At 35.7% G+C, this 25733-nt stretch overlaps 3 protein-coding genes across 5 annotated transcripts in view; 2 read left to right on the top strand and 1 right to left on the bottom strand.

Moving 5' to 3' along the window:
* Positions 1-25733, top strand: part of LOC134849916 (UDP-N-acetylglucosamine transferase subunit ALG13 homolog) — a 342028-nt gene that overhangs the window by 228225 nt on the left and 88070 nt on the right. The gene's annotated exons all lie outside the window — the stretch shown is intronic.
* The window catches only part of LOC134849933 (uncharacterized), a 222837-nt gene that overhangs the window by 146663 nt on the left and 50441 nt on the right, over positions 1-25733 (bottom strand). The window lies entirely within an intron of this gene.
* On the top strand, positions 692-25733 carry LOC134849746 (uncharacterized). Of its 2 annotated transcripts, none has more exons than XM_063866537.1 (6): positions 692-1082; positions 3472-3620; positions 6506-6657; positions 10358-10766; positions 11401-11612; positions 25427-25733. In XM_063866537.1, the coding sequence occupies exons 1-6, from the start codon at positions 953-955 to the stop codon at positions 25680-25682; spliced, it is 1308 nt and encodes a 435-aa protein (XP_063722607.1). In that variant the 5' UTR covers positions 692-952; the 3' UTR covers positions 25683-25733. The 2 variants fall into 2 exon arrangements, with proteins under 2 accessions (XP_063722607.1, XP_063722608.1); XM_063866538.1 differs by lacking the exon at positions 25427-25733 and adding an exon at positions 12681-13000.

Here is a 25733-nt window from a genome sequence, read left to right as displayed (position 1 = left end):
TTGCTTGAAAATTTTGCTGCTTAAAACTTTTTGTTAAATTTCCATCACTTTAATTGATTTTTCTGTTATACGGCTTAAAACTGATCTTTTTCATTTTTTAAAAAAACTGGATCATAATGCTCGAATCTGATTGGTTCAAATTAGTTTCAGTAAAAGAAAGTCTGGATATTCAATAAGAATAGGAGCTCAATCAATAGTTTGATAAATTTGGCCTTCTTTACAGAAAAAAAACACTAATTTGCCCATAATATGTTTTCATGGTAATCTTTATGACCCTTTTGCTTTTGCATTTTTCAAATTTAGTTTTAACTTCATCCATGGTTTATGATAAAATAGAGCTTACATGTAAAACATTTTTTAGTCTGGGTCGGTTGAGGGGTAGAAACAGGCCAGTCGTGAAAAACCGAAAACTACTGAAGTTTAACCAAAAACACTTCATTGAAGTAAGAAAGTAATTTTCTGTTATAATTTCAAAGTATACTGACAAAATGGAGAGTTTTTTTTCAGTAATTGATTGTTTTGATATTATCTCAGAACAGATGGTATGAAAATAGAAAAAGTTGACACCAGAAGTTTCCAATTCTGAAAATTGGTACTTAATGTTAGTTTTCAAAGTTCCAGTAAAATTTTCATCAGTGGTCAACACTCTAGCATATGCCGTGGTGTGATTCAAAAATTGAAATTTAGCGAAATTTAATTAAACCTGCGTTAGATAGAGGGGGCAAAATATGAAAGTTTCAATTATCAACCGAGCTGTTGCTATCCTCGGGGACTGAAATTTGCAACACGCACCATAAATTCCTCAGCACTATCTGAAATTAGTCGGTTGTTTTTACGATAATTGATAATAAAAACTGACCAATTATTCTGCTCTATATTTGATCCTAAATTCGAGTTATACTACTAGACAAATCGTTCAACTTGGCTGTTTGTGCTATAACCGCAAAAAAAGATGAAATTGAGTTGTTACCGAGGCTTCGGTGTTATTCTCGGCGTCTTGGCGTGTGTGAGCAATGCTACTTACCACTGGGCCGGAAATACTTGTGAAGATCTGAGAGCTAGTATGGAGGAAGTCAAGGGAAGTAAGTATGATGATAATCATGTTTGAACATTTCTGCTCGTCGCAGATTCTTTTATCTTTTTTTCCATTGCGCTGGAACTAAAGTTAAATACCTAGCCGATCTGAACATTAAACTGAGTTCTAAATCGTAAGCACCTTGTCAATTTCTCTCATAATCTAATAGCTCATCAAACGTTGTCTCTGGTTTGAAAATAGGCGACTGGATTTCAAATGAAAAAGAGTCTTTGGGGAGATGCGCGCACATCTGAGAATTTTTATGTGCTGCCTTTCTTATGACAAAAACTATTGAAAAATTTTTCTATTATCAATCTTTTCATTACACTAAGTTTTGTGAATAGAAAGTGGCGGGTAGATCTAAACTTCCAGATTTCCTTCAAAGGCTCTAAAACTCAGACTTGCTTGAAATCCCAATTAAGTTTTGAGAAAACATAAACAGCAGTCAGATTATTTGCAGCATCGTTCTCATCTGCGTATCCAGTTGCGGATTTAGGGGGGGGGGGGGAACCCTCCTCATCTCAGGGATTCGACACCTACCGACACAAAAGTCCCCCTTTGTACTATTTTGAGATAGCCAATTTTAGCTGACTGACACTAAAATTTATCTAAAAGCGTTTTCGACGCCAATATATACTAACTTTGAGTGGGGGGTGCGCGCCGAGAAAAAGCTATTTTTCGGTCAACATTTTCCAAAAAATGCCTTAAAGTTGGCTTTTTTATCCTGTTTTTTATCCTGTTATTGTGATTTGAGAGAGCTCAGTAAAACCCTTTAATTGACCTAGAAAAAAGTTTTCTTTTTTTTTCAAAATTGGAAATACCCCTGAAAAAAGCTAGTTTTGCACCCTGAGCGTATCTTTGTTATCTAACATAACAAACTAAAATAAATATCTAGGAAAAACTATTCAAATTTACTATTGAAAAATTCTAAGCCAGCAATTACGCAATCATTTGACATATCGGTGGTTTATAAACCAGCCGAAGCATTAATCAAGAAGCAATAATTGAACACTACTGGACGCTAAATTTAACAACTTGCGTCGCTACCCTTGAAAAAAAACTACAAAAAAGTAAGAAAAAAAGTAGCAGAGGTTGAAACCTTATGGGCTAATTGTAAAGGAATTGTCTTTTCATTTTTCATGTGTATCCACTGAGTAGCTTCTCGAAGAGCAAGATTGTAATTTATCTGTGAAAGTAACTTCAAGGCAAACATTATTTAGCTAAATCCAACAAGTTAGTTTTTCTGGTTGAAAAGAAGGGTCTCATTTATTATTCCGCCCAAGTTTAATTATTTCGCAACTTTGTAAAACTCATTAAATAAATGCAGATAAAAATTTGATCTGCCGATTTCTAACAAAAACAAATTTGAGCAGATGTGAAGGCAGTCAATTTTTATCCGGAAGCTATTTTTTGCGTTTTTCTTTCTGGCCAGGGTAACATTACGAGACCAAACAGTGCACTGGATAAGCGCATAATTTAGTGTCTGTAGGTCTCTGGAATCCAGAGACAAGTCTTTAAACATGTTAAAATTTCGTCGGAACGACCAAAGAAACCGAAAGAACAAAGGAAGATCAAAGAGAGCGTTCTTGTTACGGAATCCATTTACAATTCACAAAATACACTGTTTGGCCTCGTAATGAAAACTTTGCAGCATATTTGAAACAAATTTAAAAAATTTACCTAATTTTCTAAATTTTCGATCCATCCGGCTTATTTGAATTTGACTTAAGAATTTGAACCAACGATTTGAGTTAGTTGAACAGATCTAATTCGATACAGCTAATTCTAGCTTATCAGATTGAAGCAAAATATTTGATTTTTGGCGTGAATATTGATTTCTGCGTGAATTATATTCACGCACAAACCCACTGGCGAGCCATGAAAAAAAAATTTACAGAGAGATACAAAAAAGTTGAAAAAAACATAAATAACTAAGAAAATAAAAAGTAATTGGCCATTTTTAACAAATTTTGTGTTAAAATTATAGTTTTCAGTTGATCATGTGGAACAGAAATTTCTGAAATATCGTTTGCTTTTTAAATATAATTTCGTCAGTTCAAAATTTCTGCAATTATTAGATAGGTTATTTGGCCCACGTGATCAATCTCCCTCGTAAACTCTGATTATGGTTGAAAATAAATGCTCTTAACCCAAATGAACAATCTCCTCCCTGAATTGATTTAGGGCGGAGATTGCTCACTTGGTTCAATTGTTGGGTCAACTTAACAATCCGCCATTTCATTTACTTAAGAATTTCCACCCCTATAAATAAATACAGTAAGGTAGCACTAGAGCTTGTATACTCGAATTTTGATGCACTCCTGATTGGTTCAAAATTCGACTAACATATGATCTTCTTAACAACAATCTTTGTTGTTTTTTTTGTTGTTGTTCAGATGGGTGTGTGAAGCCTAATAGTATTCGGAGTAGTGTGAAGAGAGTGCATAATAATTGTGTATACGACGAGCAGTGTGAGTCCAACTGGTGTGTGTCAGACTGGAAGATCTGCTACGACGGGGGTCCCATCAGTGGCGCCTCAAGTTTGGTCAGTCCAGAGTAATATCAGCATAACATTACTTACATGTCATTTTAAGGTTTCATTATCAATACTATTGAAGAAAGTCTGTAGTATCTATACCAGAGAAATAGAGAAATTGCAAGTGCAAAACAGCATATTTTTTGACTTGAGGCGCCAGAACACAGGCTCTCGAAGGCTAATACCGTCCTTCGAATCTATATATTTGTAAACGAGTAAAGAGTAATAGTTACATTAGCTCTAAATTCAAAAAAATATATATTTAGAGCACGTTTTCGATTTAGTCCAGAACCATCGACAAAAATAAACAACAGCACCATTACTGCCGATCACTCATTTTTCAGCCAATCATAAAACCCTGTTTTTGTTTTTTTTTTGGACACTTTTTGTACCAAAAAATTTTAGGAGCCAGGTTTTCTCTCAAAGTTTGTGAAATCCCCAGGCAAATTGCTCTCTTGCTCCAATGTATAAGAAATGCTGTTTTATTTCTCTCGGTTCCATTTCTTTAATGCTATTCAACTTTTAGATTCCTGGTACCGCAAATTATTGTTTACCTAATGTAAAAGTTTTGCGTGTAAAATTACGAGGCCAAACTGTGCATTTTGAAAAATTGTAAGCGGATTCCGCATCAGGCCAAACAAGCTTTGTCGCGAAATCTTCTTTGCTGTTTTGGATTGCACGGTCAAATAGCTAAAATTATATTTTCCTCAAAATTGCTCCATTTAAGGAATCCGCAACAATTTTTGTAGAATCTGGAACAATTTGTGGAATCCGTGAACAAATAATAACATATGTGTTTAGTAAACTTAGGCTGTTGCAAAATCCGGAACAGTAGGTGGAATCTGTAAACTGTAAACGGGTTCCTCAAATTGTAAGCGGAATCAGCAAAGTGTACGTGGAATCCGCATAGACTTGCGGAGTTCACTTACATTTGCGGAATCAGCTTATCTTTGCGGAATCCGGTAAAACAAACTATATTCGCTGGTTGCGGAGTCCGACACAAAACTAAAGTGTCTACAAATAATACATTTTGGATTTTGTTCAAAGACTTTTTTCTAAACTCTAGCAACATACAGACACAAAATTGTGTGCCTTTCCATTGCACAATTTGGCCTCGTAATGAACAGCTGCAATACCCTGGAGTACTAAAACGGGAAAGACAATAATTTTTCATTCAATTGTAAGTACTTTTTTTCATTAGAACTCATCAATTGATACTTGGTTCTTTTTTAGTTTTTGGTGGGAACACTGAAAGAAGTTTCAGTCAAAAAGTTCGCTGACTAACAAAAACAACTACCAATATGAATTTAAAATAACTTGTAATTGAATGCTTGGTTTTTCCACCATTTCAGCAGGCCAATTTTTGAAAGTTTTTTCTAGAGAATCTATTGGTTTTATGAAATTTTATAGCGATAAAATGGGATTTTAATTGCGTAATACAACCAAATGTCAGTTTTCATGACAATTGGATGAAGTAGAAAAATGAAGAAAATTATTAAATGGCCTGTGTTGGGAAAAGGTAGAAGGGCTGAGTGCTTTAGTAAAAAGTGACTTTAAGGTCGGCTTTTTTGCAAAGTGAAAACAATAATAATTTATCAAAAAGTCTGCTCGTATTCCCGCAGAACTGCTCGTGTTCGGAAATCAAAAAGACTGCTCGTGTTCCAACTGCCCCTTAATCGGTTTGAATCACTGTTGTTACAGAAAATATTTATTTAAAAAAATTAAACTCCATATTTTTCGTTTTTTTAAGTTATTTTCATAACAACAACTATTCCGATTATGGGGCAGTCGGAACATGCGCGACTTTGGCCTGATATAGGACGTTTTTTTAATTTCATTTGAAAAAAGGCCGTCTAGAAACTGACCTCACCTTAACTTTCTAAGGAAATGTTACAGCACCAGCTAGTCGGCCATATTAAGCTCGGGTGGCGTCCTTCATAATGGAGGGACCCGAACGAATGTTGAGAATTTATTTTTAAACGTTTTCAGTCAATCAGAATTGAGTATTCAAAAACCTGAAAAAAGTGACGAAAATATCTAGGAATACGAATGCATCCAGGCCCTTAAAACTAATATTGACCGATTAGAAAATTATCAGATAAATGAAACTCAAATTTTTGCGGAATCTATGTGCGGCATTGAAAAGAACCTAAAATCGACTTTTTTAAAATGAAAATTAAAAAATTTTGTTGTGCTGCTATAGTTCGCACAGAGACAATCACAGAAATATTTATAATGGTAGCTTGATGACCATTTGTTTCGAGTACACAAACTTTTTCTCAATGCACAAGCACATACACGCATTTTTGAATATAGAAGATTTCTTTTTTCTTTTTTTTCGCGTCTCCATTTTTAGGGTTTCAATGGATTTTGTACAATAGTAAAGTCAATAATGAGACAATATATTCAAATACATAGATTTTTTTGACAGTTTAGCTGGTCTATTCCAACTGTATAAAATCTTATTTTCAGAGCCCAATTGGGTTGCAAACAATAAGAGTTCTCCAGAACGTTATGGTCAAATATTAAGCCTTTATTGGCTGTAAAACTTAAAAATGTGCTGTCAGAATAAAGCTACAATTATATTGACTGTTTTCAAATTTTGCCAAAGTAAAAGTTTTTGGACTACTGAATGTGTGTGTGTGTGTGGGGGGGGGGGGGGGGGGGGGGAGACAGGTGGGGGAGTTGTGAGGTTTTGTCGACGCGTGTTTTCAAAACTTTAGAATTATTTTAAACGAAATTATCAGACTTTTTCATCGCACCACGAATAAAAACGACACAAAGTGAAAAGAAAAAAACTGTTTTTGTTTATTTTTATATTATTGTTTCGAAACCTTCTGTGTTACTTGCACAGCAACCGGCTGTTTTTGTTTATAGTTGATGTTTTTCTGTAGGCGGGATGTACGAACTGTCCAAGTGTGAAGGGGGTAGATTTGAGCAAGTGTCAGTGCACGAACCCCGACTTCCCCAACATGTGGGTGATGTGCACAAATGGGTCCTGGGCCTACGACCAGTACGACACCACTGCCCAGAAAACATACAAAAGGTCACAAATCTCATTGCTCTTTATTAATCTTTAAGACTCTTTATCCACGAGGGAAAGGCCTGACATACGAGCTGTACAGCTCATCACCGCGAACCGCTGTTGTGCCCCTATTTTTAAGATCATTTATCCACGAGGGATAGGACCAACATACGAGCTGTACAGCTCATCACGGCGAACCGCTGTTGTGCCCCTGCTTAAGAACTACATGCAATTTTTTTGGTTATTTTTCTGGGCTGGGTAATGTTGCCTCACCCTCAAGCAACGAGCTTGGATCATGGTGGGCCTCGAACATCCGACCTTTCGATTGAGAGGCGGAGACGTTTACCACTTCACCACTGCTCCCCTAATATTTAAAAACTACATGCAATTTTTTTGGTTATTTTTCTTGGCATGGTAATTTTGCATCATCCTAAGCAACTAGCAGAGATCATGGTGGGCCTCGAACATCTGATCTTTGGATTGAAAGGCGCAGATGTATGTCAAACCATCGAGTCCAGTCAAATTTTCAAATATTAATCACCCTAATTTTCCTCAAATACAAATCTGACAAAACCGCGAAAGAATACATTCGATATGACTTTGTGCAGGGGCGGATTTTCTGAGAGGATTTAGAGCTATTTATAATTCAAACTCCCAATGTAGCAGCGCAAAGGTGAATAAAAATATAAGTCATGAGCGGGGAAAAAGGATTGGATAAAAGAAACGGCAGTTACAGCTGCTTTGTATGGTGGCAAGCGTGAGTGTCTGGAAATTCAGCAACCAGTTTGGTGTAGGTTCGTCTTCCCCACGTGCTCAAGTGTTCACGTAGAAAAGATGATTTTTGACACCCCAATCAGACGCTGATTTGGTTCTCGAAACCACTTTTTTCTCTAAGTCAAATTTTTTTTGGCTGATTATAGATGGATCTATGATTTTTTAATTCTCGACATTTACAACGGATCAGGGGCGGATCTAGGATTTTCTCGAGGGGGGGGGCGGATTTTCCAAAAATTTTCCAAAATTTTGAAGACCTTTTTTTTTTTTTAGGTCGACCAAATTGATTTTTCGAGCTCTCGCAAAGCTCTGTATTGCCCCTATTTTGGCGAAATTGTCTCCAAATTTTTGAAAAAACACTCAAAAAAGCCGTTTTTGGGCACTTTTTGAAAAAATTTGACAAAAAAGTTGCGTTTTTTTGGCGCGCGCTCCCCCAAAAAGTTAGCATATATTGACGCCAAAGGCGCCTTTAGAAAATTTTTAGGGTCGGTCGGCCAAAAATGGATTTCTGAAAAAGTATAAAAGGGGGACCCTTTGTGTCGCCAGGGGCTCGAATCCCTGAGAAGGGGTGTCCGCCCCCCGCCGCCCCCCCTAAATCCGCCCCTGACTTTGTGTACGAACGAACAAATTTCTCATTTTTTTTGTCGGACTTATATAGCTTCTTCTGCTTGAATAGTCCGACTACTCGTATTAGAGCAAAACTTTGAATGTACAGACCAATCGCCAAATTTAATGTCTCCACAACTTTCCAAGATTGATATAAGCTAAAACATGATTTTCTTACTGATTTCAAGGCTGTTTTCAGATGGCATAAAAACGGTTCTTCCGCATTATGGCTATTTTCCCCGATTGGCACAGATTTCGTCCTAGTACAGATTTCGTCCTATTTATTTATTAAACAGATTTCGTCCCATACAGATTTCGTCACATATCCAACACCCTACAGTGCTGATTTGAATTAACCGGACAAAACGCGTTAAACTTGAAATTTAAAAGGCATTTTTCTCAAATTGGGTTGAGTTTAGGTAAAAACTTATGAAGACAAAACTTGCTTTAAATTTTAGCAGAAATAATATGGTGTATTTTGATTTGCGAAATTCGGGCCCTAAATTTTACCCCAAAAATGGGTCATTTTGGTTTTTTTAGTTTATCAAAAATTACGCCGAAAAAACCCAGTCGATCGCATATATAATTATATCAAAGTGAGCCCCTTACGTAGCTCAACAAACTTGAAGAAGGGTATTTTCTCCAAACAAAATTGCAAATTGTTTAAAAATTGTTTTTAAATAAAAAGTTGGTTTTTTGTATAGTAAAAACAACCTTTTTTGTCTATCAAACTAAATTAAATTTATTTATACAAAATTTTGGAGATTATACCCTTCAATAAAAATTTGTTGGACTACGTAAGGGGCTCACTTTGATATAATTATATATGTGATCGACTGGGTATTTTCGGCGTAATTTTTGATTAACTAAAAAAACCTAACTGACCCATTTTTGGGGTAAAATATTAGTTCTGCTAAACTTTTAAGCAAGTTTTGTCTTCATAAAAATCACCTATCCTCAACCCAATTCGAGAAAAATGCGTTTTAAATTTCAAGTTTAACGCGTTTTGTCCGGTTAGTTTAAATCAGCACAATATCCAATATCCAAATTTGTGGGACGAGATCTGTTCACACTTTGAAATGGGGCGAATTTTGTTGAAATTAAAATGGGACGAGATCTGTCATGGGACGAAATCTGTCACAGCCATTTTCTTCATAAGCAAAGTCCTCATTTTTTAAAAAGTTTGTTGACCTTCTTTTGGGTCGAGTAAATTGATTTCCTTAGCTTCCCAAAAACACTTTTAGGACCCTATTTTTGCGAAAATGTTTTCTGCTCCGCCGGCAAACTTTTGAAAAAAGAGGTCATAAGAGCCGCCTTTGTGCACTTTTCGGAAAGTTTTACCCAACAATTTGCGTAAATTGGCGCGCGCTTACCCTCAAAATTAGTATATTGTAGCGGCAAAAGTACTAATAGAAAAACTGTGAGCGCACATATTTTCTAAATTAGTATATAGTAGCGCCAAAGGCGCTTTTGACCAAGAAATCACGTTTTTTGGCGCGCACTCCCTTTAAAATTGGTATATAGCAACACCAAAGACACCTTAAGAAAAATTTTATAGCGGGTCGGCCGAGAATCGATGTCGCAAACTAGTTCCTCAGACAGAAATGCGTCAGCTAAACCCCCCCCCCCCCCCCCCCCGCCCTAAATCCGCCCCAATGAAGAAAACGTATATTTATTGCAGTTTTTCTAACAGAAATTGCGAAATGCTGTCAGTATTTAGACAACCGTGTATTCATACTCATCAGTCAGCAGACTAGTACCATTTTAGCCAATCAGAATCGAGATGAGAAAGCAACTATACGAAATAAACAATTATTAATTATTAATTTCTTCCTTGTCTCGATTCTGATTAGTTAATAAAGTATTAGTCTGTTTTCTGTCGAGTATGAATAAACGGTGATCTTAATGCTGATACGTAACCAGAAATCGCGCTTCTTGGTGCGCGCGTTCTCCGCCTTAAATCTAGTATCAAATGGCGCGTTTTTCAATCAAAAAAGATTTTCGTAAAATAATACCAAACCGAGGGACCAGGTTGTCAATTCATTGAGGAACACGAGTGCATTCTCCCGCCGTAACCCCTAATCTGCTGCTTATTACTGCGCAGACATTCCGCTGAAAATTTTTTGGCCGAGAATAAATCAACTAGGGAGTCAGTTTCTGTTCAAAATCAAATCATATGCAAAACTGAATCTACCTCTCCCCTTAAAATCTTCATACCTTTTTAGACTTTGTCATATTTACTATCTATTTTCTGGAGCGTGTTTTAAATCAATCTGTTCGTGATTTCTGAACTTGTGTTGAAAAATTCAAAAATGGATTCGATATATGTTAAATGTTACAGGGTTGAGCAGGACGATGGGTCGCTCTCCGAGAACGACGAGTTCGCCATCAACACGCAATGCGTCCACAACAAATGGAGGGAAGAGGCGGGGGGACTAGGAGCCCTGAGTTGGAACGGCGCCTTGGCAACCTTCGCGACAAATTACGCCAAGACACTCCAGAGCATGCAGTGTCAAGGACTGCCGCATAGCAACAACGAAGACCGCAAGGGCTTGGGAGGTTTCCACACCAATGGGGAGAATCTCTACGCGATGTGGACAAGTGGAAAAATCATCAACGAGGACATGCCGAGGATTGCACGTGATGCCGTGAACGGGTGGTACAGTGAGATCAAAGACTACTCGTACCCAGGGGGCGGCCAGAAATACGGGTCATGTCCAGGCAATGGAATGATCGGACATTTTACTCAGGTACGAATCCTCTCACTCAATTTCTGAAGAGATTAAAGCCTAATTTAAAGTAGTCTTCTCATATGCCGAGTCATGGAGCAATGTTAGATCACGAGACCATTTTGATTTTTCAGACAAACCAATTTTACATCCGCGTCATACGAATTTTGGTGCGTCGTTAACTTGCTCCTAAATTATCCACTCAACGCTTGAAAGTTGGGAAGCAATGTTCGGATGCTCGGAGAAGTATAAAAAATATTTAAAAAATATGCGCAAGGTTATCAACTATAAAAAAGGCATTGGTGAAGTTTGTTTGAGAAAAAACAATATTCACCGCAAAATATTTAGATTATGCATATTTATACTTTTGCAAACTTAAATAAAAAATTTCAGGAAGACAAGGAGCAACAATTAATCAAGAAGAAGAATAACAATTAATCCAACAGGAAGCGCGCGCTAAAAAAACTCAAAACTTTTCAAAAACTACTCAAAATTTCAGTTTTCGCTTGTTTTTGTTTCAATACTTTTTACAAAATAGGGTCCTTATGGGGCTTTAGGGGAGCTCGGAAAGTCATGTTGGTCGAACTAAAAATAGTTCAATATCATTTTTTGTCAAAAAATCTAAATCGTGTTTTTACTTGGCAATTCGTTTCAGTTGATGTGGTCTGATACTAGTGACGTCGGCTGTGATTTCGCCATTTGCGACTACGGTGCGGGAGGACAGACAGTGAATGTGGTGTGCATCTACGGAATCGCCGGCAACTGGGTCGGGTCGCCCGCTTTTGACGAAGAGACTTACTGCAATCTCAAAGAATACCCCGAAAACATCGAGAAATACGGCGGGCTGAAGACCTGCTCCTCCAGCCCGTAAACTTCCTTTTTTTTTTAATTTGCAGCCAAACTACAGCAAAACTCATCTCCGCCCCTCCCCTCCCCTCCTTATTTTTCCCTCTTGATGATTCGTCTTTTTTCCTTAAAAATTTTAGTCTGGGTATTTATTCAGCAAGCAAAAGGTTATCAAGAGAATTACTGGAGGTTCAGGTTAGTTTTTTTTAAGTTTAAAATGCCCATTTTGAGAGTTTTATTCTTCTGTTTTTATGGTACTATTGTTTGGTTTTCAGACATTTCAACCCCCACATTCTTCACACCACTTAATTTTTTTGGCACAGAAATAAGATGGAGGAAATATGCGAAGGGCAACACGTGCGGCATTCCTAGTTTTCGTCCACTTTACTTCATTTGATTAAAATAATTCAACTGGAATCGTCCAATCGCTCTTCTCTATAACTTTTCTTTTCCAATTTCTTGCTGATGACTATAAAAGATTGAGAACTCTAGTTTTCTTTCACCCAACTAGAGATTGTCCCATTCTGCTCCTGTTATTAGCACTGCTGATATGGTTCTGTCGGGATGTTGTTGTTTCTCTGGCTTGTAGGCTCTGTCCGGTACCTGGTGTTTCTCTATTTCTCTAAAAACCTTCATTTATAAGGCCGCAAAATAGCCCAATACAATTCACGGCAGCTTATGGAATAACACATGGTGATGTTTGTGATGAAAATCTAACTATCCAGACCATTGGAACTTGGCGATGGAAAAATCGCACAGTTCTGGATTCGAAACGGATACCTACAGATCAGGTAGTGGTGGTGCTCAGCAATCATATGATTGCGGGTGCAAATCGCACGTGCGCTGCAATTTGCAAGGTGAGCTCTTGTAAATAAGTCATAGCTTACTATGTGCACTGGTTATATGCGCTCTTCGGCCACCTAAATAATTGACCTTCGTATTGGGCCTCCTGGCTTGTTGACTAAAAAAAACCTAAGCAAGCTGCCGCCTTGGAATTCATCGCCCGAAAGATCGTGAAAGAATGTTGGTCTGGAACACAGGACAAACTGGCTCATTTCTTGTTCTCTTGTTATTCCCTTCTTTGTTCAGAATTGATTGTGAGGCTGTTCCCCCCAACCCACAACCCCCTGGCCCTGAATCAGACGGCAAATGTCCAGGCATTTTCGGTACTATCTGTTCCTTCCCTTGGAATCACGCCGAGTTTGGGGAAATAACGAGCTGCCAAGACGCTGTTGATAAATTCGGAGACCGCAAGCCGTACTGTCCCACGGAGTTCGCTGGTTTTTACGACCAGTGCAAATTTGACACAAATGACGAGGACTGTTTGTTTCATGAATAGATAAAAGCACTTCTTGCATTCACTAAGTTTCAAACCGCGATTAAATGGAAATCAACAGAGTTACTATCAATGGTTTTTGTCTAGATATTTTCAGCAATTTTGATCAAATTTTGAGATTTAAAATTGGGTGATCGCTGAAATTGAGAAAAAACCACATAGATAATTTTTTTTTCATTTTTACGCTGAATCTCATGCTTAGTGACCGAGAGAAGACTTTTAAAATTGGGGATTGGTGGCGGATAACTGCAATGAGCTTCAAAAAATTTAAATCAGCAATTAAAAGCCGTTTTATTCTATCTAAAGCTATCATTTCATTTCTATCAAATGATCTAAAACCTCAAATTTTGTGACAATACAACGTTCATGTGGCAAGTTCAAAATGGTCCTGTACGTAAACAAACATTTTCTTGAAAGTAAATATTTTCATCTAAGTTTTAGGTGATCAAATTTTGGTTTCAGAGTAGTAAGAGTAGAAAAAATATTCGGGTACACATCGACGCTACACTTTCAAAAGTGGATAAATATTAAAAATCTGGACAATTCAAAAACCTTTTTTTTTCAATGCCCAGCAAAGTTTCTCGACCCTATAGCGTGATCAGAACAATAAGTTTGCACTCAGCTTAAGTTAGAATACAAAAGTTAACTTTTGGTAAATACTCGTGGTATAGACTGATTCTTCTCGTAGGAATTCGTCTTAAATTGGCAGTTTGTAACTCATTTTAGGATTCTAAGTTTCATTAGGGTCCTAACTTCTATTTATCGCTCAATTTTTGATCCTTTTATGCCTTCCAACTTCGTATAATTAATTTTTTTTGCTTAACCTTGCATCTTTATACCATTAGTTTCCCATGTAATGTTTAAATTGAGCTAGATCCTTAAACTCAGCCTGAAGGAAACGAGGAAAACTTGTGCAGTTTTTTCGGCAAGTTTTTATATTAAACTCACCAATATCTGAAGAATTTTTTTTAACATAAGAACTTGGAGTAGCAATTGCTTCCATTTAAAGTCAACAATAGACGTTCATTGCGCTTATACAGACTTGTGTAAGAAATTATGACCCTGTTTAAGACAAGGAAAAAAACGCTATCTTGAGAGTTTATCCTTTTCCGGCCCTTTCGATTATACCCACCTAAATGCTGAAAAATGATAGAAAAATTTTTATACGAACCTAGATCGCTTTTACTAAGATATTTAGGGGTTTTAAGTGGGACATGCCACAATGGAAGCAGCTTCACGTAATTTAACCTCAAATTTGGTCTTTTCTCTGTTTTTTTTTGCCGTTTTACATAAGCTTTATAAATATCAGACCAAGTGCGCTCTTAATTGTAGTTGAAAATCGCTTTTTTAAGGTTCAACAGTCTTGGTCCGACCCTTTTTTTCTTCGTGAGTTTGATCCAATTTCAAAAAGAATTTTTTTTTTGATTTTTGAACTTTTAGATCAATGAGGCCAAAATGTAAGACTTGAGATTGTGAGCGAATTCGAAAAATATGATAAACAAGTAATTTTATGTGTTGAGTTTTGTGTCATGTGTTCTACTATGTATTTGTATTTTGACGTTAGTGTTAGAATTATTACTTTAATATTAAAACAAAACAAGACTGCTCGTATCAGGGCAACGCCCTGAATGTTCCGGTTGTCCATAAACTGTTCTTAAATAGTTTTTGGCTAACGAAATATTGACTAACTATGAATTTTGAGCCGAGTATTACGATCGTTGACGAATTTTAAAAAGTAATTAGCCTGCTTCATTTGAATTTCATAATGCGATATAATTGGAAACGTGTGAATTTTGATCGCGAAACTTTCAGCATCAAAGTATCACAACGGTTTTGTAGTTACGTTAGTCTAATAGTGGTCGTTTCACAGCACTGTAGAAGTCAGCATAGTCAATCTAGTGGTAACCGCTCCCCTTCTGGGGCCAAGAAAAAGGAAAAATTTGGAGATTCGGTCTGAATAAAACAAATCACCCCGAAAGTCGGAATAATAATATATTTAGACCAATGAGCATGCCTTAATCCAATTTAGCACAATTTCTAAGACAGAATGAAACTCCTTGAACGCGTTTATAACAAGTCGCGTGTTAAGCGTCACCAACACAATACTTTTCGAATAATATAAGTAAGAAGTGACGTCAAATTTTGCTAGTTACCAAGTCGAAATCTGTCTGGAGTCAGAACAACCGGTCGGAACAACAATCGACATTATGAGACAATGTGTTTCTATCAAGTAGCCTTAGGAGAAAGTTCATCTTTAGTCGGAACAACAAGGGACGTTACGAGACCATGTGGTTCATAACTATGTGTTTCATAACTATCAAGGCTATGCCCTGAAATTTCCGACTGAATTTTAATTTCTATGCAGCAGTTTGAATTAAAACAATTGATGAAAATCTTAATGTTTTAAAAAGTTATTGAAAAAACAAAGCTCAACTTTAACTAAGTTGAAAGTCAGTATTATCAGCACTTAGTTGGAACTTCGCCATAGCAGAAGTAAGAACAAAGCCGCCATCAGTCATTACGATGGAAATTACCAACTTAGCGAAAAACATCGAAGTCGGCATCAGCAGTTAGGATAAAGCAAAAATTGTCCTAGAAAATAAGTCTTCAGCATTTTCGATATTTAGAGAGGACCCATATTGTTTTTTTTTCAATATCGCTTTTTATTCGATCAAATTAAAACAAAAAAACCTAGACCTTGATTGATTTGGAAGAATGAGCGTTCCTTCCAAATGCTGAAAAGATTAATTTGGATATTCAAGGCATGTTTTAGTACTTGAAGGGTAACACCCCTGATTAAAATTTAGCATTTGTTTTGAAAATTTGCCGCTGAATTTCACAAAGACAAGATAAAATGTTCTTCGGATATCTCGAATTTATAAAAATATAAAATTGTTAAATTCTGAATCCACCTTCAAAACCAAAATCTGCGACTATTTGATTTTTTCGCTCGTTTCGGAGTTAGCGAGCAAACAAATGAATTGATAAATTTAACACTGCATGCATTTAAAGGTTTGCACGCAATCGCATTAAAACGCGCGCCTCCTGAGAGTGCAGTTTTTTTTTCTCGTTATAGGGGTATTATTGGAAAAGCCATGTTTTTTTTGATCTTTAACAAAATTTATTCTTCTTTATCAAAAATAATCATTGTACCAGAACTTATATTTGTACAATTTATAATTTATGGATAACTTTGTTATTGTTAGGACAACCTCAATTTTTTAACATGGCGGGGTAAAATGGTTAAGTTCTAAGAGTTGGAAAAAATTTGCAAATCATTGCCTCCAATAAACAAACCAAAATGATTCAAAAAACTGATTTGGTTTTGTCCCGCACTGAAGTTTCTCGGATAAAAATAGACTATATTGAGAAAATTTTGCCGAAAATGTTGCCACTGTAATCGATTATCACTAACCAATTTAGGAAACCTTTTGTATTATAATAGAAAGAAAAGGGATTATTTTCATGACTTTATATTGCATATATCGCATAATTCCAATAAAATTAATTTTTGTCTCCATATAACCTCAATAAAATCTCTTTTTTTTTCGCCCTAAAATCGCCATAAAATTGCAATAAAATTTATTGTTTTCGCCATAAAATCGCAATAAAATCTATTGTTTTTGCCATAAAATTGCACTAAAATCTATTGTTTTTGCCAAAAAATTGCAATAAATTTTATTGTTTTTGCCATAAAATTGCACTAAAATCTATTTCTATTGCCATTAAATTGCCCTGAAGATGTTCAAAAAATGATCAAAACATGAAGATGTTCAAAAGTGGATGATTTGGGTTTTTTACCAGTTCACACGTTTACTGTTTTTAAAATTGAAATAAATTCTATCGAAGCTATTTTTTATTTTTTAAAAAGTATGAGGAGCAAACAAAGCTGCGTTCCTTCAATGTATAAAAAATTCAGGTTCCCAAAAACATTCTTTTTTCAGATCTGTTGTCAAATTTGTATTGTTGTGCATGGTCTTTACATTTTCCATCGAAACACTAATGTTTTTCTGAGAGCCAAATAAAAAACATTTCAAGTATTCCGTGTATTCCTTCAAATAATGAAAGTTCGAATGTTTATCATTAGCTTTACTTTTAAGGATAGTTAGTCAGCTTACAAAATTGTTGGACACTCAAACATTGCCCGCCCAAATTAAAGGTTCGTTTCGTAACAAGGGCTATCAAAATTATTTTTGGGTGTATGAAATTGTCAATCACCAATTCTTGGCCAAACCGATCAATTATTGGTGTGTTTTAGTTTTTTATGTTCGAACTCAGTTTTTTATAGGAGCAAGTTGGACTGGCTCTACTCAACAAGCTTTTTTAATAATGACCTTAATCGAAATGAAATCAATTTTTTAGATCAGAATTTGCAATAAATTGTTTGATAAAGAGTTTAGAACACAATCGATTTTTTTCTACTTTTTATGAAATACAAACAAGATCTAGGGCGAGTGAACGTTATCAGTTTTCTTGATTTTAGAATTGGCTCCTAATATCTATGGTGTTGATCGAAAGCATTAAAAGGTTTGGAGAACTCTTCATTGACATTCAACAAACTAATTAGCTGTAAGCGAACATAAAGTCAAGTAAGTGTACTGAACAACTGATTACAAAAAAAATGATTTACAAATACTTGTTTTCGGAAATTAGAAAAAGTCAGAAAATTGTACCCTGCGAAATTGTGTTTCTTGATTAAAATGCACGTCTATTGCACGTCTTTCAACTTAGAAAAAAGAAAAAGTGATTGTGTAAATGATGAGAAGAAAAATAGGATGGTCCCTATCTGCTGGTTTAAGAACAAGAACTTTTTAGTGCTTCAAATACAACGTTTATAACAAGACTGCTCGCATCAAGGCGAAGTACCGAATCTTCCGATTGCCTTTTAAGAATTATGGGGCAGTAATAACATTTGAAAAATTTGATGTAATAAAATAAAATTTAAAAAAAAAAATCTAAAATTTGATTTTTTTTGAAAATCATCCCCCACACGCCATATAAAGTACAAAAGAATGGATTTCGCTCCTTGTAACAAATCAATTATGGCAAATAAGCTTCTTTCAACCAATTTGGAACGATTTTTAAGACGGATCAAATCTCCGCCTACGCGTTAATAGCGCGAAATATATCGCGCGTTAATTGTCCCAAATTGGCCAAAATGGCAATCTTCAAACCCCCATAACTGTACGAAAAATGATCACAGGTGAAACATCTTTTCAAATTTAAGCTTAGGACAACAATAATTTTTTGAATGATATAAAAAAATTCTGTCCAAAATGGCTAGTTAAAAAGTCCAAATTTGTCTGAAGAAAAAAAAATCTCACCCCGAGCACAAATATTCCGTTACTTTCGTATCGAAAGTCGGAATAAAAAATATAATGATAAATTGTTTGCAAATTAGATTCCATTCATTGTAAAATTTACTACATTTACAATCAAACGAAATCTCATTGCTAGAACGCCGTGAAACTATGCAGCCCTCTACTTGTCAATGCTTTGTTACGAATTGTCGCTTTTTACGAATTGTCGCCCTACCCTCAAATTTAGTTATATTGGCGACTTAGAAATATTCAAAAGAACATTTTCTCGAAAAAACAGAGCCTCAATTCTGGTTGCTACATTTTTCCAAAGGGTCCACTGTTAAAAAAATGTTAATGTTAGTCAGTCAAAATGGATCTCTGAATTATTTCAGCAGAAGTACAGACGTAGCTCCCCGGAAAAGTTTGAAAAAATAAGATCTTGAAAATCATTTTTGGCAAAATGCATTTTTTAGCAACGCTAATGGGAATTGTTTTTAGAAAGAGTTTCAGATAAGTCTGGTCCAATTGACAAATTTCGAAAAAGATTTTATTAAGAAAAAAAGTAATTGCGATTATTTCTGAAAGTTGGCGGCAATTGAAATTTACATTTCCTAGTTCTAATTTTCGATAAAACTAAAAGCGAGCAAACATTACCAAGAAGTTGATTAAAAATCTGAATTTCCTACTAGCAATAGCAAACACGATAAAACAGGATAAAACGCCGATAAGCCGAGTGTTCGCAACGGAAAAAAACTTTGTTTTCTGTTACTTCAGAGCAATCACGGCTTTGTAAAACGTCCCAAAGGCAATTTTACGGCCCGACACTACTCAAAAGACGGTTGCGACACTACTCATAAAATTTTGCTTATTGGAGTAGAGCAAAACGGGTCTTTCCGGCACAAAACCCTGACAATAATTGAACCTCTAATGCCAATAAATCGACTCCAAGTGCCGATAAGTCTAATCAAGTCAAATAAATTAAACATCTAATTAATCTTTTCATTGAAGATCAAAAAACCCATAAATGTAGAAACACCCTCCTCAAATATAGACGCCCTCCTCAAACCTTGTTAATGCACTCACTCTATGCTAATATACTTTAAGCAATTCGTAGATCACAGAAAAAAAAAACGTTGCAAAAACGTGCAAATCAGGATTATAAATTTTTATACCAATCATGCAGTGGCATGCGCAGAAATTTTTCTGGGGGGGGGGGGCAGTTTTTTGAAAAAAAAGTGAACATTTTGTCGCCCTTTTTTTCGGGTCGATCAAATTGATTTTCTGAGCTCTCTGAAAAAACTATACGAGTCTTTTTTTGTCAAAAAAATTCTGCGCTGCTTTGACAATTCGTAACAAGCGACAATTCGTAACAGTAGATTAAGCGGGGAACACTGATTCTCGCGCAATATTCCTCTCGTGCAAGATATCAGCGCAGCGGAGCGAAGCGGAGCACGCGTAATCTTCTTGTCAATGCCTTGTTACGAATTGTCGCTTGTTACGAATTGTCGCCTGTTACGAGTTGTCGCCCTACCCTCAAATTTAGTTATATTGGCGACTTAGAAATATTCAAAAAACATTTTCTCGAAAAAACATAGCCTCAATTCTGGTTGCTACATTTTTCCAAAGGTCCTATTTTCCAAAGGGTCCACTTTTAGAAAAATATTGATGTTAGTCAGTCAAAAACTGATCTCGTAAAATTATACCAAAAGGAGGACTCTTTGGAAAAATGTAGCAACCAGAATTGAGGCTGTTTTTTCGAGAAAATGTTCTTTTCAATTCAATGGGTTTTAAGGTAGAAGATTAGCATTCTTTCGTTTTTGCGTCTACATAAAAATCGATGCGAAGGACTCGTCCCCATGCCTCAACTATGCTTTGCAGTGAGATTCCATGTCCAGAGTCGTGATAAAGGGTAAATCAATTTTAAATGTGGATCATTGCAACATAATTGTTTTTCTTAGTTTTACCGATCTTGTATGATCAGCTGGTCTCGTTTGCATCTTAAAAAACTTTTTTTGTACCAATTAGTCAACAATTTTGAAAAATGCCATTAATTGCCTAAGCTTGTCGTCCGGCAAATTCAGACGCGCCACAGGAGCCAATTTTTGACTATCTAAGGGGATCAATTCAAAAAGACTGCGTTGTGTCATTTCGAATTGACTTAGTTGTCTCCAACAAAAAAATGTCTCCAGTTTGCTAATTGTGGCGTCGATTATTTAGGCCCTTGTACATGCCGCAAAAACTACCGACTTCTTTTTGGGTTAAAGGCCACAAGAGCTATCCACAGAACTAATTACTTCAACATTTGCAAGTTTGTATTTTACGGAGGTGAAACTTTTTTCACCAGACATGATGATTCATCACTTTTTTTGTTAGACAACACGACAAGCGTTGTTGGAGCTGATATTGAGTCCACATTGATTGTTAAGATGGTGAGGAAACTTGCACCCGCATCTTTCTGCGGCAGTAATAAAAAAAGAAATTAAACCCTCTAACCTACACGCCATACTGCAATTGGTGGCAAAAACAGCATTCGTTGACTCCCGCAGTGACAAAAATTTGATGAAAATCGATTATAAACAGAACAAGACTGCTCGTATCAGGGCGAAGCCCTGAATGTTCCGACTGCCCATTAAGGTTTATGGAGCAGTAATAAATATCATTAAAAAATTAAAAGTAATAAAACAAAATGAATTTTTTTTTCAAAAATTTGAATTTTTTTAAATAAAAATCATCCCCCCACACGCCATATAAAGTACAAAAGGATAGATTTCGCTCCTTGTAACAAACCTATTATGGCAAATAAGCTTCTTTTAACCAATTTGGAACGATTTTTAAGACGGATTAACTCTCCGCTTACGCGTTAATAGCGCGAAATATCGCGCGTTAATTGTCCCAAATTGGCCAAAATTGTAAACTTTAAACCCCTGTAACTTTACGAAAAATGATCACAGGTGAAATATCTTTTCAAATTTAAGCTCAAGACAACAATAGTTTTCGAATGATATAAAAAAAATTCCGTCATAAATGGCTAGTTAAAAAGTCGAAATTTGTCTGAAGAAAAAAAAACCCACCCCGAGCACAAATATTCCGTTACTTTCGTATCGAAAGTCGGAACAAAAATCTACAGATTAATGTAAGTATTAGTGTAGATCGATTTATCTACAACCATTTTACGAGCGATAATCGATTCTATACAGATCGAATTGATTTTCTTTCACCAAAAATGAATGAATTTTTGTGCCAAAATAATCGATTTATAGTTTATAAAACATGAATATAACTTGTATTTAATCTAAATACAATCTGTATCAAATATATAGGCTATCTGTACAAAAAAACAACCTCTATATATAACCTGTAGATAATCTGTTGGATTTTTCACAATGCAGTCTGTAGATTCCCTGAGGTTTTTTTTGTATGAAATCAGAGAATGGCCCTGAATCTTGCTATGGTCACATGCACATGTGCTATGAGCATAGAACACCTTGTTGTCAGATTAGCCTTAGAACCTAGCTCCGATTGTTCTGAAGCGAGAAAAACACGCCAGCATATCTTTATAGCAGACACGGAAATCAGTTGAAGCTTTATCCAGCCAGTCGCACAACAGCTTGTCGGTTCAGTGATCATCTTCTCGTGGGCAGTGCTTCAATGCACAAGCATTTACGTCTGCCAGAGCAAATTTATTTTGTGTTTTTGATCTGAAGGAAACTAAATTTTGTTGCGCCTCTCTGGACCAGTCTTCCTTCATTTGAATTTGAGAAGTAATTCGGTCCTAGAAAAGGCTATTTTCCTGCGCAGAGTTATTCTATTGTTTTTGTGCGTCCTAGAGATGATGATCATCAACTTCAATAAGAAGTAATTTGATCCCATAACTTCAAACTCCTTGTGTCGTTTTGGAGGATGTTTTCAGGGCAAGAATACCTCTGAAAGTAGTTATGATTTATGGCTTTTTTGATCCAATAAAGTCCTTCCAAAAAACTACATCTAGCACGTCCCAAAATTGCGATCCTTTATCTTTAGTAGTTGCAGAGAACACGACAAAAACGTGAAAAAGGAATCTGTTCATTAACTCCTTGAAACCAGAAATTTCTATTTTCAATGTCTCGTGACTGTAGTTAGAAGTAAAACTTTTCTAACAAGTTTCCTAATAATAAACAAGACTACTCGTATCAGGGCAAAGCCCTGAAAGTTCCGACTGCCTTTTAACGTTTATGGAGCAGTAATAACATAAGCAACATAATAAAATTAAATGAAAAAAAAAATAAAATGAAAAAAAAAAAAGTAAAATTTGAAAAATTTTCTATAAAAATCATCTCCCCACACGCCATATAAAGTACAAAACAATAGATTTAGCTCCTTGTAACAAATCAATTATGGCATTAAGCTTCCTACAACCAATTTGGAACGATTTCTAAGACGGATTAAATCTCCGCTTACGCGTTAATAGCGCGAATTATATCGCGCGTTAATTGTCCCAAATTGGTCAAAATGGCCAAAAGGGCAATCTTTGAACCCTCATAACTTTACAAAAACTGATCACAGGTGAAATATCTTTTCAAATTTAAGCTCAGGACAACAATAGCTTTCGAATGATATAAAAAAAGTCCGTCAAAAATGTTTAGTTAAAAAGTCGAAATTTGTCTGAAGAAAAAAAACCCACCCCGAGCACAAATATTCCGTTACTTTCGTATCGAAAGTCGGAACAAAAACAATCATATTCACAGATAGCCGAAAAAGGTTTCGTTCCCTGCTAGCTGAAAACATAGCAAAAAGTGAGTTGTTACGAACAATGATTGTCAAGTAAAGAGAAACCAGGCCACCCTTCCCTGTAAGATTTTTCGTCCATCTAAAAAAGTAAACGTTTTTTGGCTATCCAATAACAATTTTTGTTTTGTTATCCGGGAAGTATTTTTTTGGTTATCCATGAAAAAAACAAAGAACAATAGTAATACATCAATGTTTGAAAGGAGACTTGGAGAGCACGCCCCAAAAATATAGAACGCAATTTTTTAAACTGTTGCAAAGTTTTTTTTTTTTCAAAAATATGCTCTTTATAGCGTGTCGGTATAACTCAAAATTATTTGATCCGAAAATAATGAATCAATTTTTTGGTTGTTTTAAAGCAACCCCATCCTTTGATTGCAGATTTTTTTGTATTTTCTGGGTCTAGAATTTGGTTAAGTCCCATTTAAACCAACGTTCATTTGAACCAAAATGATAAATCAGCTCGATTTGTATCACAATTTTCTGCTCAAATTTCGATTGGTCGATTTTTTAGCCAACATTTTATTAAACAAGTTGTCTGTTGTTCTAGCAACATAAAACTAAACAACAAAATAATGACCACCGCAGTGCGACTTTGCGCCAACAGAGGGCAGGAATCATTGCAAAAGGGTAGGACTCATTGGAGGGAGCCGGTCATAGAAAGAAAAAACTTAAAGTAGTCGGCTTCGTAGTTTTTGGCCAATTGAGTAATTTTTGCATTAACAGGATTGATTTAATTTTTTTAAGTCAAGTTGGAATGTTTTTTCAATTTGGATCAAATGAATACCCACCCTATAAATTACTTGATGGTGTCGACTATTTTTAGACAAAGCCTTTTAATTATGTATGATTCAAGAGTTCAATATTTTTAACGATTGATTTTAAGCTTTGATCGAATCAAAAATTTTTGGCTATCATGAAACAAAAAAATTGGCTATTGGGGAACAAAAAGTCTGCTCTCCAGTATGAACATTTTTTTTCGATATTTCTGATATCCGGGTTTTCCGTGACACATCATTAAATAAGCTGTAATTTTTTTTAAAAGAAAGATAAGAAGTAAATTGTTTTCTAATTTTATCTAGTGGAAAACAAATTTACTTTTTTTATTACTACTGCTGAAAAATGTAACTGAATAAATTTTGGGGTATTTTCTGTTTTACGGCCCAAAACTGATCTTTTTCAATTTTAATTATTAAACCATAATCCTCAAACTTGATTGAATGAATTTAGTTTTAGTGAAAAAAGTCTGGACATACGATAAATATTTGATAAATTTTGGCCGTTTAACAGAAGTTTTCTAAATATGCTTGGGGTATTTTTCATTTATTTGCACCACTTTAGGCAATGGAAACAAAAATTCTCATCACAATTCTGTATACCCCGATAGTTAAGTTGGTTTGTTGAGTTTAAATACCAAATTTTTTTTTACTGCAATCTTTTTTCGTAAAAATATCTAGGGTTGTGGAAATTTCCAGTTTGGCCATTGTCTTGGATAAACTAGGCGCGCTTTAAATTATAGTTTGTGATCTTGATATCGTAAAAGCAAAGTATTTAAGAGCACCGATCTCAAAATGGTTTCTAATTGATTCAATGCAAATAAAACAGTCCCAGCTACTTTTCTGCTCAAATAATGACCCGTGATATTTGATATTGGCTTTTAGCAGTGGGAAACAAAGTTTATAATTTATCAGAGTTTTCTTTATCAAAAAATTTTCCAGACTAATTAAAAGGTAGTCCGACCATTCAAGTTTTGGCCCTGATAAGAAATGTCTTTATCATTTTAAGTAATCGTTCACTTAATAAATTTTCGATTGAGTTGCATTATTATTCAAAAAAGGTGGCCCAAATTATTTCTAGTTTCTTATATTTTTGAAGAAAGATCGGAATATTTGGGCTCTGTGAGTTTTTTCCTACCGTGTTTTCCTTCAAAGCTTTGTTGATCTTCAAGTCTTTTGATCGGCTGGCTTCAGTAATTCTTATTAATTATACAATAAAAGGAAAAAACGCATGACAGATACAATCAAAATTTAAATGAAAAACCCCCTCTGCCGACCGAAAGGGTTACCCTTTGAACTATTTTGAAATATCCGTTTTTGGCTGACAGACCCTCAAATTTTTATATAGGCTGCGGCGCCGATATTAGATAATTTTAAGGGGGAAGCGCGCGCCGAAAAAACGCGATGTTTCGGTCAAAAAAAATCCACTAAGTGCCTATAAATGTCCAAAAGTGCCTATATTTTTTTCCTGTTTTTCCAAAACTTTGCGTGAGGTGCAGAAAACTTGCCCAAAACAGGGTCTTTTTAGTATATTGGGTTTGGTCAACCTACAAAAAGGCCGACAGAATTGTTGATAATTTTTTGAAAATCCAACCCCTCGCCCCTTTGAGAATATCCTAGACTTGCCCTGCACGTATGCTTTGTTTTGTCAATGATTAGGATCGACTGTGAGGGGATCAGAAACCTTGCTCCGGCGGTTCCCGATCTCCCTGAGTCGGATGGGAAGTGCGAGGGCAAGTGGGGGGGAACTTGTGTGTTCCCGTGGCACCACCCAGTCTTCGGAGAACTACTCAACTGTCAGGATTCGGTGGATAAACTCACCCCACATGAGCCCTGGTGTCAGACTGAGTTCGAGGGATTATTCGACCAGTGCAAATTCGACGCAAACGATGCTGACTGCATGTTCCATGATTAAATGAATGACGTTTAAATAAATACAAAATGAATAATTAAATTCAAAATTTCA

This window comes from Symsagittifera roscoffensis, chromosome 1 (genome assembly GCF_963678635.1).
Source record: "Symsagittifera roscoffensis chromosome 1, txSymRosc1.1, whole genome shotgun sequence".
Lineage (NCBI taxonomy): Eukaryota > Metazoa > Xenacoelomorpha > Acoela > Convolutidae > Symsagittifera > Symsagittifera roscoffensis.
This window is presented reverse-complemented; position numbering and strand designations above follow the sequence as displayed.

What these genes read in the sequence shown, in the direction of transcription:
- LOC134849746 (XM_063866537.1), top strand. Translation starts at nt 953, where the DNA reads ATGAAATTGAGTTGTTACCGAGGCTTCGGTGTTATTCTCGGCGTCTTG. An exon ending in TCAGTGGCGCCTCAAGTTTG is followed by an intron (nt 3,621 to 6,505) that starts GTCAGTCCAGAG and finishes GTTTTTCTGTAG; the next exon opens with GCGGGATGTACGAACTGTCC. An exon ending in AAGACCTGCTCCTCCAGCCC is followed by an intron (nt 11,613 to 25,426) that starts GTAAACTTCCTT and finishes GTCAATGATTAG; the next exon opens with GATCGACTGTGAGGGGATCA.